Source organism: Crocodylus siamensis, chromosome 7 (genome assembly GCF_052110815.1).
Source record: "Crocodylus siamensis isolate JL-2025a chromosome 7, ASM5211081v1, whole genome shotgun sequence".
Taxonomy (NCBI): Eukaryota; Metazoa; Chordata; order Crocodylia; family Crocodylidae; genus Crocodylus; species Crocodylus siamensis.
Window position 1 is genome coordinate 15869414 of NC_143401.1, and position 13941 is coordinate 15883354.

At 45.1% G+C, this 13941-nt stretch overlaps 1 protein-coding gene across 14 annotated transcripts in view; it reads left to right on the forward strand.

Annotated features, from left to right (window-relative positions):
- SCMH1 (Scm polycomb group protein homolog 1) overlaps nt 1–13941 on the forward strand; it is a 162519-nt gene that overhangs the window by 145792 nt on the left and 2786 nt on the right. For 12 of the 14 annotated variants that reach the window (XM_090056597.1, XM_090056610.1, XM_090056609.1 and 9 more), the window contains 2 exons: nt 6790–7008; nt 10117–10259. In XM_090056597.1, coding sequence (XP_089912723.1) covers nt 6790–7008; nt 10117–10259 — 362 coding nt within the window. The remainder of the gene's footprint in view (nt 1–6789; nt 7009–10116; nt 10260–13941) is intronic. The other 2 variants (XM_090056600.1, XM_090056608.1) reach the window with 1 other exon arrangement.

Sequence of the window (13941 nt, forward strand, 5' to 3'; positions counted from 1 at the left end):
AAGACAACCAGGTTGGTCTGACAGGACATGCCTCTAATGAACCCATGTTGATTGCCTGTAAGCATAATCTCCCCTGCTGGTGCCTTGCAGATGTGCTCCTGGATAATTTTCTCAAAGAGCTTCCCCAGGACCGAGGTAAGATTAACTAGCCTATAGTTTCCTCAGTCCTCCTTCCTCCCTTTTTTGAAAATGGGACCACATTGGCCCTTTTCCAGTCATCTTGCACCTCGCCAGAGCACCATGAGTGCTCGTAAAGCTTTGCCAGGGGTCCTGCAATGACCTCTGCCAATTCCCTCAGCACTCTGAGTGGAGATCGTTGGGACCTGCTAATTTGAACACGTCTAGTCCAGTGTAACATGCTGACCTGGGAATCGGCCTACTTAATTCCTAACCTGGTTTGCAACTCCTGACATTGCTTTCCTGTGGCATAGCCAGCTTATAGGAAGTGCTTTTATTTCTGCATTAGAAGGGTTCACAACTAATATAGAGCAGCCTCTTAATGTTGTTTTTGTAGCTTACAAAGCATGTGCGCCATGACAGACATAGAAATGGGTGGGTTAATTTCTTCAGTTTAATCAGGCCACATGCAGATGAGGAAAAAGTGAAATACAATGTGAAACAGCTTTAAAAAACTCCTAAAATCCCTTGGCTTGTAGTTTGTTCTTTGTTCCTGTATCATGAAGCAGAAACACAAGCGGAAATGTTTGCATATCAAATCTCTCCCTGAGCCAGTTTCATGTAGCATTCTAAGACCTGATCATTTATATGTTGTAAAAATTTTCTGAGTTTTGGGCTAGATGCATCTTCCTACAGTGATAACCCCTTCGAGCAGAGGATGCCATCATTTCAGTTGTGCAAAAGACCGTGCTATCTAAACAGTTCCAAGTGTGTGCTCATCCCTGTTCCAGGCTTAAAGTCAGGCATGCCAATAGGTGAGCCTTAGTCATGGTTCTTTTGGCATGGGTTTAAATGAAACGGTGAGGAAACATACCTATTATGTTTTTATAAATTAACAGTCCATGTAGGAGAGTGTCTTAGAATTAACTGTAATGATTAACTCCCAACAAACATCTTGAAGTAGGTTGGTTGCCACTTCATATTGAAGCAGGCTCTACTTTGCTGACAGAGATTAGAAGATTCTCAACACAACGTCTTTATCAACTTGATTGACCACAAGATGAACATGAGCCACCAATGCAAGGCTGTGGCTGGCAAAGCAAACCAAACTCTGGCATGTATCCACTGGTGCATCTCAAGCAAAACCAGGAACATCATCTTCCCAATTTACTCGGCCTTAGTGAGGGCGCAGGTGGAGTACTGCATCCAGTTCTGCGCCCCCCACTTCAGGAGGGATGTGGATAAGTGTGAGAGAGTACAGAGGAGAGTCACCAGTATGATCAAAGGCCAAGAGAGCAAGCCTTATGAGGAGAGGCTGAGGGACATGGGACTCTTCAGTCTGGCGAAGAGAAGCGAAGCTCAGGGGTGACTTGGTGGCTGCCTATAAGTATATGAGAGGGGTGCATCAGGATCTGGGAGAACAGTTGTTCCCCAGGGTTCCCCAGGGGATAACTAGGTCTAATGGTGACAGACTTCTAGAAGGCCAAGTCAGACTCAATGTAAGGAAAAACTTCTTTACGGTCCAAGCGTCCAAGGTCTGGAACAGACTCCTCCTAGAGATGGTGCAAGCACCTACTCTGGACTCATTCAAAAGGAGTTTGGATGTTTAAATTGCTGGGGCCACTTGAGCCCTGCAGACTTCTTGCCTCTGGCAGGGGAGCTGGACTCGATCTCACAAGGTCCCTTCAAGCCCCTAATGTCTATCTTGATTTTAACTCTGAACCTTGTTCCTCTCCCCGCTTTCTACTTCAGTGGGATGGTCTGCTTAAGGACTTTGTTGTGTGCCTGCATATTTTATGAAACCCAGGAGTTTTCCACCTCTTGTTCCACTGAGAAACCTCAGGCTCTTGTATTACATTTATTGCAATTGAATTATAGTGTAGTCAAGCATTTGACTCTCTGGAGACTTGTAAATCAAGGCTGAACATGCAACTTTAATTCTAGCCCTTAAGTAAATACATTACTTTATAATTTCTGCTTGCATTGTCTCATACTGTTTTTTGCCAAGGAACTTCTTTCTGCACTGCTAAGTATATGTAAGAATATGAGCATATATTTAAAGACTCCATTTTAGTGCATTCAAAGCAGAAATAAGTTTGTGTGTGCATCTTTGAGTTGAACATATTCTGAGGACTAACTTTGGATCCTTAACATTGAACTGACATAGTTTAAGCTGTTACTTTCCATATAACTTCCAGGCCTTCTGAGTCAAATTCAGGAATTCATTCATTTGGATTAAGTCCTCTCATGGAGCCAGTAACTTCTTTGTAAGATCTGCAGTGCTAACTACTAACAGTACATGCACACTTACTTGCTCTATCTGTTAATAGCTAGGTCCTGCACTGGCTTTCATGGGACCTGAGGGTGCTTAGCACTTCACAGGACTGAACCCTAAAGATATGTATATGTATATGTGTACATCACTGCAGACTCACCAGCTGGGAAAGTACCAAGATATTTTTCACCTCTTTGCTTATAGCTAGGTTTTTTTTCTAAAGCACAATTCAAAACCTGACAGCCCACTACTAGGAAGTATGTCAGCAAGCTGGAGAGGACATATCCTTCCTCCAAGCTAGTAGCAGCTTCCCCTTACCTTTTATTACCTCACCCAGATATGTTATGAGAGAGCTAGGACCTGATAATCCTTTAAATGCCACGGCACCTTAATTTCTTGCCACAGCTCGCAGTGAAAATTGCCTTTGGGCAAGTATCAAACAGGGGAATCAACCATCCAAAGGGTTCGTGTTTCAGAAAGTTTTATATGTGTGAAGAAGGGAATGATTTATGGAAAGTATCTCAACTTTATACGTTACCAAACTGTATTTTTGATTGGATCCAAAAAAATGAATGGGATTCTCGTATTGGTCTCCTCCCAGGCCCTGTGTAAATTGCTTCGACTCTCAGAATATGTCTCTCCAGATTCAGCTCAGGAGAAATGATTTGACTCATCCAGGTTTATTTTCTTTAAATCCTTTATTCCCTCCCACACACCACCACCACTCCCATTCTCATAGTTTAGAATTGCTGCCCGCAGTGTTTGGGTTGAGGCCTGCAGAGGATCCATTCAGTGAATCTGAGTCAGACAGTACCCTCACTTGCAAACATTTGCCCTAACTTTAAGGAAGTGGAAGTCTCCTTTTCCCCAGTTTTTGACAGGTCTTTCAGGCAAATAAAAAGAACTTCCTTCATCCTCTGGATCCTCCCTTCTTTTGGGTGCATTCCTAGCATTGTTGGCTTTGTGTTGGCTTTCATGCCACACTAATCTGGTAAGTCAATTAGAAAGGAGTTGTACTTTCTACAACAGTAAATGTATTTTAAAGAAGCACTGGTTACCTGCAAGTTGTTATCCATCCACACAAGCAGTTTCATCTCTCCTATCCCAGTAGTTTGCCGCCTGCTGAAACATGCTTGCACTTGTTCCACCTCATCACGGATTGTAGTGCTGTTTCTTCATTAAATAATTCTCAGTTTTGGGTTCCTGAGTGAGATTTTTCAATTAGTGGTCTACCCTCCTCCTCATTTCCTATCTCCGTATAGTTTTGGTCTGTTCGGTTTAAAGGCTTAGTCTAAGGACAGAAACCTAAGCTCCAACGCGTGCAGCTGCTTGTGTTCCATTCCTGCTCCCTCTCAGCTTGTTGCAATGTGTTTGGCAATTCAAGTAAAAACAGAAAAACATTAAGTCTTTTAAACCAATATTAGGTAAAGCTAAACTGTGGTCAAACTGGAAGTCGTGTTCTATGATGCATACATACTACAAGCTGTTGAATAAAAGCAGTACATGTCATGTCATTCACTATGTTTTTCTCTTACAAAAAGGATTGACATGTGCTTCATAAATAACTATGTAATACTTTAAACTGTGCAACAGGACTCTGGTCAGCTGAAATGACTCTCTGAAGTCGGGACAGTCTAAAATCCTGACTGTTGGTCCTTGAACAAGAGTTGCATAGAATACACAGGAACGGGAGGGCCTGTAATTTCCCTTGCTTAGCCTAGATTAGACTCTACCCACATAGTATTAACACCCAAAATAGTAAACACCTTTTCAGCTATCCCATTTCTCAGGGTTCCCCTGCTACCCCTGAAGGCCCGAGGATTAGGTAAATATATCAGGAGGCCAGGAAATCTGGGAAAGCGAGAGAGGAATTGAATGCCCTGTCTGCATTCCTCTTATTTACATCAGGAGAATGGCCGCCTGATGACTTCTGTTCTGAAAATCCCTGGTGGGAAGGAGACAGACTCAGTAGGTGTGTCTACACATCCATTAATGCACTTTAGGTAATGTGCATTAAATCCAGTACCTCCAGGTGCCTATACACAAGCACCAAGGCTGCTCCAACGTGCTGGAATTCCAGGACGTCAGAGCAGACTTGATTAATTAAGCCTGCTGAAGCGTTGCCATGCTCCAGCAGCCTCCTGCATCTTGCATCAATGTCTCCACACTTTAAAATGGTGGCAGGGGCTCTTGAACTAAAGCTTGTTGAACGAGCTTTAGTTCAAGTGCCCCTACTGCCATTTTTAAGCATGGGGACACTGATACACAAGATGCTGCAGCACTTTAATTAGACTGCCACAACCCCAGCACCACCCCCCCACCGCTGGAGCACCTGTAAAAGAGCCCTCCACTGTGAGATACTAGAAAAATGCACATGAGCCTGTTTTAATTTAATGCGCATTAGCTAAAGAGCACTTTTTGTGACTCGTTAATGCACATTAAAGCACACATGTAGATGCACACAATGATCACACTACAAGCTGCGGTCAGGCTGAATATATTTAAGTCGGGTCCTGGGCAAGCCTAGCACATTCCTGTGAACTAAGCCCTGAACCAACCCTGTGTCATACTCAAGCTGTCTGTCTCAAAAGAGTCTGAGCTCAGGCCTGCTCTCACAAGGTGTGCGAGAGAGTGAGTAAATGAGGCTTATTTTGGCAGCGCTCCCTGTTGTTGTTTCCAGGGGCCAGGTAGGTCCTCCTACAACACAGTTTGAGTAACCAAGCAGCAACTCAGTGAGTATAAGGGCTTTGCTACATGGTCATTGTGGACAGTTTCTAGAGCTCCTAACCCCTGGATTGTCTATGCATTAAAACCTTGAAGTGGCTTTAAACATCTGTTACATGACTTAAATTTACGCCACTCCAGGTCAGGATTAACTGATCCTCGCTACCCTGTTCCAGTTCCATTAAAGTGTGGCCACTCCCCACAGATGTGCCGCACATATTGAAGTCCTCCAGTATCCTAGGATCTCCCTCAGCCCTGCTTGTAGAGCAGGGGTAGAAGCCTGTCCTGGCTTTCCAGCCCTCTAGTGGCAATTCACAGCTACAGCTCCTAGTCCTGCCCCTGCTCACCAGGCCTCTAGAGGTAAATCACAGCTGTGCAGGGGAGGCAGTCAGAGAAGGTTTCTAAACTAAGGGTGTGACTGCTCCAAACGCCAGGCTAGCACTAACACCTATCAGCATTTGTGTGATTCACAGCATAAGGTGTAACAAGGCCTTAAATTTATTGTAGCCATTACTTGCAGTATCAGCTGGGTGGTCAGGCTGGGCAACAGCAGGGAGAGCTGAGGGCTAAACACAAATGCAGAGTGCATTTTTCCACCCTTTTATATCCTATAAATGTTTTTACATCACAGAAGTGTTTCCAATCCTGCACTGCTGTAACAAATCATATTGCTGACCATGCCACTGTAACTCAAGCATGTTACTACTGACCATGAGCTATCATTGCTCAAATATGACCGAATCACATTTGGTGTAGGCACCCTTCACTTTGCTAATTAATGAATGTATTTAATTATAGCTTTCCTAAATACCTTTTATACTTATCCTAGGCATGTTTGTACCATCCTGTGTGCTTTTCTTATCTGTTGTACTAGTTGTGTACTAATCCTGTCCTTTTCCAAAGGTTTTGATGCACACTGTTGCCTTCCACCAAACTTCAATCCTGTGCCTTTTAACTCCTACTGCTATAGGCCTACCACATAGCCTGCACCCCCAGGTTTATCCAGCAGGTGGTTTAAACATATCCAGGTTGTTCCTACTGAAAACTCACCACGCTCACAGCTTGCATCTATGTGAGCACCTGAGTAGCATTATTAAACACAAGAGGGCAATAGCCTGTATTATTTAGAAGTCTTTGGAATACCTTATCAAACCCAATTCTGCATAGACAGTTAAGCAGTGCCCACCTTGGAGATAGATGGAGTCAGTGACCTCCTTTCTGGGGCCCAAGTGGCAGTCCCAGCACCATGTAACAGTACTAGATAACCTTGTCTGTTGACCAAAGGTTAGAAGAGGAACTTGGCACACTTGTGCTTTACCTATATTGAGGGAAGCCCCTTGCTGTTATCCATCCAGGACCTGTCTCACCTCCTGGAAAACCCCAACCCCAATGCTCAAGGACTTCTGCCTAGAGCAAGGGAGCTAAGGTACGTAAAACCAGGGAACAACCCAGTGTGGGGTTTGATCCAGAGCTGTCATTCTGGATCCTAAAGCAATCACCTTCCCCTCCACCCAGAGCAGTTTCTGTAACTTCTCTACAAGTCTTGCTTACTTCATTTGTCTTAGCATTTGTTTTCATACAGCCTTTTATCTCCAGGGAATGCTCCTCTAACTCAGGTTTTTATATAGAATAGTACCTATGTTCTGCATGACCCTCATGGGTTCTGATTATAGTTTGGTGTCTTGCAGGTGAAACCTTTGTTCTGGGAGATTGTCTCCCAGGTTCCCTAGAACCTCGCCTGGACCCAATGGACTCTGCCTTGAACTCTGTCAACTCATCTAGCCCCAGCAGGAACTCCAGAGACTACCGCTTGCAGGGATACAGGCATCTACACCAACCTTCTAGTCTCACTCAGGGGAATTCATCTGCCTTGCGTAGGCTTAGCTCTGGGGGTAAGAAAGCTAAAAAGCCAACCCTTCAAAGCTCTTCATTTGTCAGTATGGTGCTTTTCTTGTTCTAGTTACAACTTTCCAATGCTACCAAATATGATAGACTGGCCTCTACTTTAGGCAATGGTTTTTTTGTGATGTCTTTTGTGGGAACAACTCTGTAGTTGGGGGAGAAGTTTGACAAGTTTTGGGGAACAATGAAAGATACCTCAAGAAAACCCTTGTCCTTCATACATTTACTGGCCTCTGCACTGACAATTAAGCAGGTAATTTACTGACAGACAGTAAATTGAAATGTGGACAGGTCAGTGGATGGTACTCAGTCTTGGCTCAGCCCAAAGATTGTATGGGGATGTCAAGGTCAGTGACATAAATGTGTAGTGCTGTGTAGCTACACAGCTAGGGATATAGGTATGGGTTAATGAATTGGGCAGTGTGTATAAGCTGCTGAGATAGCTGAATGAGTGGAGAAGCGAATGGATTAGAAGGGGCCAGTGAGATGAAAATTGACTGGCTGATTTGATTGGGGTAGGTGCCTAGGCAGTGATTGAATAAGGTATGGCTGACACAGTTTTTTATAAAGCAATGTGTGGGACAGGAGCATTGATGCTAATAATTTCATTAAATCAGACTGTGCGCAATCCATGGATTTGTAATGAGACAGTGTGATTTCATGTGCATTACCTCACCAGAGCTATTGGGGTTAAAAACAGAAACAACGCACTACACAGGATTTTCAGTCTGTCCTCCTAGGCAAGGTAGATAAATAACACCAACCAAAAGATTCAAAATACCTAGGGAGTAAATAGGTAGTGACACTTCAAGAAGTAGGTGTTTTATTGGCAGGTAAGCATTTGAAGGGAGCAGAGTATTACAAAGGGACTTGTCATACTAGAAACTTGTTATACTAGAAAAAAATGACAGATCCATGACAAAAGTTGCAGGCAGCACCAGTCTCTTGTGTTCCCTGGTCTGGGACTCCCTGCATGCCCTTTCAAGGTCCAGGCACATGGGCTGTTCAGCCCTTGCTTCCGGTGGCAGGTTCCACACAGCTGTCTCCCCCAGTGAGTAGAGCTTCCCCAGCCCTACACAAAGCACTGGAACAGCCTGCTGGGAGTCCCATCAGGTGGCAGTGAGCAGAGCTGCTCAGCAGAAAGCACAGGAACAGCCCCACGTGAGCAGCCAGGGTGAGGAAGCTCCCTGTGAGCCTCCCACAATAGCAGGGGCTGCTCAGCAGTCTGCCCTGCCTGCTCAGCTCCTGCCCCCACTTGCTGGGAGCCCCTTGCCTCCATCCAAGCTGCAGTGTCATGAGCTGGTTGAGGGGTGCACACACCCTGGCACCATGGATGATGGGGTTGCTTGCAACCCAGGAATTTTAAAAGGCCGCTGGTACTCAAATACCAGCAGTCCGTTAAGCCACCAGGACCTTTAAAGGGCCCAGAGGTAGCTAGTAACTGGTTCCTGCTACTCCTAGGTTGCTCTGGAATCAGGAACTTTAAAAAGCTGGCAACCCCCTCCCTGCAGAGGGAGATACGAGACAGCCAGCTATCACTCCCTGACTTTAGATAGTGCCTTTGTGGCAATTTTGTCACTCCAACCTCTCTAAGGGGCTATATACATGTAGCTGCCCATAACAAACTTTGTCAAGGCCCTAAGATTGCAGAATTCAGCACTCAGAAGATGGAAAAAGTGAAGGGTGACTATTCATCCTTCACTCTGTATATGCATGTATGTTCCAGTGGCATCTTTGATAATGCATATACTTTTTAATATAAAGAACTGCAGTCTAGAATATTAGATGCATGTGTGCCTTGAAGTAAGGTGTGTTTATGTTTAACAATTGCATCATAATATCACTGCTCAAAGAGGAGAGACTTGTTTCATTCTTTACTTAGCATATCCTGACTCTTGAATGCTTAAATATGTAATCATCTTGTTATTTAAACACATTTTTGTATTTAATATTTTTTATTATTTTTATCAAAAGAAGATTCTAGGGGCCAGATCCTATTGAGTGTTTAGGTAGACTTAGGAGCCTAGATGCAATTCTGTTCCCCAGTTCACATCCCTGAAAATCCATATTACATTTGATTTTGTAAAGTACTATCACCTGACCCTTAAAACAGAGTAACAAAAAAGCAGTGAAGAAGTGGACAACCTGTCCACCTTTGCTTTAACAGGTTTTCAGGAACTCAAACAGACTTGCACATGGGCACCTAAATCAATTTAAGTGCCTAATAACTGGAATAGAATCTGCCCACACATCTTTTACATTCACCAGTTAGCTGAGAGACTAGTATGGATAGGTAGTGAAGGGCAAAGAGATTTGAGATCCTGCTAGCTATGAGCCTGAAAGTGCAGGAACTATCAGCAGTGAAACAAGAGCCAGTCAAGGCACATCGACAGAATGATAAGCAAGGAAGTGGGCCTGAAAAAAGGTGTGCATATGTCAGAGATGCCAGTTACTAAAATGTGAGTCACCAAGATGCTAATAAGGACATTCTGTCAAAAAAGAGGGAGTTGTCGGCAGTAGTCAGAGTAATAGGCTTAGCACAATAAGGATGGATCTGGGGTGTGGAGAGGCTGTAATATCATAGCAAGAGCAGCTGCAAATAGAAGGCATATACCTGGAGGTAGTGGCAAGGATGGTGCGCGTGATGAATCAGAATGGAATGCAAAGGAGGGAGAAGGAGCAGTAATTGAAAAGGCAGCTCTCAGAATGGCAGAGACCAGAGTATGTGATGAGTATTATGGGAAGGAGTCAAGGGTAAGTATGAGTGAGAAAGGAGGTAAGCACTGGGCAAGGAAAGATGGGGGGCACTGGGGAAGGTGGAGCCAATGGAGAGATCAGTTAACCAAAGGAAAGTGCTGGAGCAAGTGAGTCTGATTTGCTGAGCTCTGCGAGAGGAGGTTGCTTAGGTTCTGGTGGAGTGTGCCCCTTCTGTGATCTGTTAATGTTTCAAAAAAAAAGGCAGGGTGGGGAATAAGTGGAAACATGGGGGAAAGTAAATACTTTGATTTGAAGACCACGATTCATGTAAGCATTATGCTAACATCAGCCTGGAGTTTAGTTCACAATATAGCTGCTTCTCTCGCTATTGATCCATTTAGGTTCTGATAGATACCTAGGACCTAGAGACACTTCCCGGCTGAACAGCAGAGACCCTTCTTCCTGGACAGTAGAGGATGTGATGCAGTTTGTACGGGAAGCTGACCCACAACTGGGACCCCATGCTGACCTCTTTCGAAAACATGTAAGTATATCCGTGTGTGTGTCCACTTAGAGGTCCAGATTCTCGCTTCATCTCAATCCAGTGAAGTCAGTGAATCTATGCTTACTTCCACTGGTAGAAGTTCTCATTCACAAGAAGAATCCCCAGGGATTTCTCTTCCTGTTACACAAACTCGCACAATTTGTAGAAATTAAAACAGAAAAGCCAAGTTAGACCCTGCAGCCCTGGTCTCTAGACTCAGGCAGAATCACTTTCCAGTGCACGTTTACTTCACCAATGTGCTTAGAAGGGAAAAGCATGGCTTGGCCTCCATGGTAAATAACATCCTTTCCTGTGTGGTCAAAGATAACTAAAGATATCTGCACTTCTATATGAATTCCACAAGGTACAGGACAGATCCCTGACAAGCACCCCCGAGTGGCACACACATTCTGTGTGCTTACAGGCTGTGCGGCTCGCAGTGGGTAGTGAGGCCCATGTCCGCAGCATCACAATTACAAGCCTCTGCCCCTTACTTCAGTAAAGTGAGTAGCAATTCATTTTAGTCCTGGAACCTTCAAATGTACCTCTGTGCCAGGGAGATGTGCATCTGTCAGTTAATCCCATTGATTGAGAGCAAATGCTATTAAAATTCAAAGTGACTTGTTGGGGGATCTGTTCCTGATCTGTATGTCTGTGTGTGTGTCTGCTTAGTGTTAAGCATCTGCATTAGTTCAGCACATAGAAAGTAGAGGAAGAATGACAATTTCAAACACAAGGTTCCAGCAGCTTGTTTGTCTTTGCCTTTATTGCATGTAGTACTTTTCACGTAATGAATGGCAAAATTCACACAGCTGGGAAAACAGGAGGAAAAAAGATTCCAGATGGACTTGAATCTGCAAGGTCAGAGTATTTTGATCTTACTCCAACAGAGCACTTAAACATGCTGAACTTGAAATGTGTAGTCACATGAGAAGGCAGTAAGGATGTCCATTTGCTAAAATTTCAGCATATACTAAGTGTTCTTTTGGAGTGGCGTCAGAATGGCTTGGAATCTGTATCTGATTTCACACAGCTGCTGGAGCTTTAACTTCAACATGTCCTGACTTTAATAACTTTTAAACTGTACAGCTGTGTTGCTCCTCTTCATTGGGAGGAGGCACATTGGCAGGTAGGGCAGCAATCTGATGCATATTCACCCGAGTACAAGATTATCCCAAATTAAAGACACCCCCCAATTATTAGATTCTAGGCATGAAAAATTATAAATTTTTTTCAATTTTTCATATCTAGAATCTAGGTATTGGACGGTCCTCTTAAATGTTTCCTTCTACATCACTGCCATAGGGAAAGTAGTGGCAGGCAAAGTGGCAACCAAGGGAAAGGTACCCTGTCCAACGCTCTTTGTTCCCCCTTGCCACTTACTCCCTCCCCATGCCTGCCATCTGCCCCTCCCCTTCCAGTGTCTTCCCCATCCTGCCACTTGACTCCTTTGTCGTGTTCCCGCCCCACCCTCATCCTTAACTTTGCAGCTGCTCTGGTTATGTCTCTTCTGCTAGGCTAGGCAGCAACAGCAGCTCCAGCCTCCAGCCCAGGTCAGGGTCAGGGTTGGAGCTGCAGTAGCTCACCCTGCTGCTGCACATGGCCCTTCCTCATGCTGTCTCCTGCTCTGTGCATTCCTTTCCCTGTGCTGCCCCTTCCCCACACTCCTTCCCTGCACTTCCTTTGCTCTGCACTCCCCTTCCTCTTAGATTTAAGTAAATATAGTAGTCCTTACATCTACAGACAGGCCTCAGTAAACCACCCCAGCAGTCTAAGTAGCACGAGTGCTACTAGATTGCTGTAGATTGCATCAGATTGCTGCCCTACCTGCGAATGTGCTTCTTAAATTTTTCCAATGAAGAGGAACAACACAGCTGTACAGTTTAAAAGGACAATAAAAAGTCCTTTTTCAGATATGTGGGGAGCCGGAGGAAAAGCAAGGGCAACGTTGGACCCCTGCTGAACCAGATGGGGCAACTGACAACTGATGCCCAGGAAAAAGCCAACCTATTAAATGGGTACTTTGCGTCAGTCTTTCATCAGTCCTATGGGATGCTCATGCCTGCTAGAGGACAGGGAGGTCCAGGTGAGGGAGATCCCCTGCCTTCCATTAATGTTGAACTCGTGAAGGAACATCTTGAGAAGTTGGATACCTTCAAGTCAGCCAGCCCTGACAATCTACACCCCAGGGTAATCAAGGAGCTGGCGAGCATCATAGCTCAGCCTCTGGCACAGATCTTTGAAAACTCCTGGAGCTCTGGTGTACTGTCTGAAGACTGGAAGAAGGCCAATGTGGTGCCAATCTTTAAGAAAGGGAGGAAAGTGGATCCGGCTAACTATAGGCCTATCAGCCTGACTTCTATCCCGGGGAAGATCTTAGAAAAGTTTGTTAAAGAGGCCATCCTTAATGGACATCCTAAGGGATCGCCAGCATGGGTTTGTTGTGGGTAGGTCTTGCTTGATCAATCTCATTTCCTTCTGTGACCAGGTGACCTATCACCTGCACAAGGGAGAAGAGATTGATGTCATATATCTTGACTTCAAAAAAGCCTTCGATCTGGTATCCCATGATCACCTCTTGGTGAAACTGGCCAATTGTGGCCTTGGGTCCACCATGATCCACTGGCTGGAAAATTGGCTCCATGGTCAGACCCAGAAGGTAGTAATAGATGGAAGTCACTCATGATGGTGTCCTGTGACCAGTGTGGTCCCCCAAGGCCCTGTGCTTGGACCCATATTGTTCAACATCTTCATTAATGATGTGAACAGAAGTGGACTGGCCAAGTTCGCCAATGACACCAAACTTTGGGGCAAAGCATCCACACCAGAAGATAGGCAGGGGTGATCCAGCCTGACCTGGACAGGCTCAACAAATGGGCAGACGAGGACCTTATGGTGTTTAACACTGAAAAATGCAAGGTTCTCCACCTTGGGAGGAAAAACCTGCAGCATCATTATACTCTTGGCAGTGCTACGCTGGCTAGCACTACAAAAGAAAGAGACTTGGGGGTCATCATTGACCACAAGATGAACATGAGCCTGCAATGCAATGCTGCGGCTAGTAAAGCGACCAAAATGCTGGCGTGCATCCATAGATGCTTCTCGAGCAAATCCCGGGATGTCATTCTCCCCTTGTACTCGGCCTTGGTGAGGCCTCAGCTGGAGTACTGTGTCCAGTTTTGGGCTCCACAATTCAAAAAGGATGTGGAGAAGCTTGAGAGAGTCCAGAGGAGAGCCACGCGCATGATCAGAGGTCAGGAAAACAGACCTTACAATGACAGGCCGAGAGCCATGGGGCTCTTTAGCTTGGAAAAGTGCAGGCTCAGGGGTGATCTGATGGCCATCTATAAGTTTATGAGGGTTGACCACCAGGACCTGGGGGAACGTTTGTTCACCAGAGCGCCCCAAGGGATGACAAGGTTGAACAGTTATAAACTACTACGAGACTGTTTCAGGCTGGACATAAGGAAGAACTTCTTTACTGTCTGAGCCCCCAAGGTCTGGAACAGCCTGCCATTGGAGGTGGTTCAAGCACCTACATTGAACACCTTCAGGAGCAAATTGGATGCTTATCTTGCTGGGAACCTATGACCCCAGCTGACTTCCTGCCCTTTGGGTGGGGGGCTGGACTCAATGATCTTCCGAGGTCCCTTCCAGCCCTAATGTCTATGAAATGTATGAA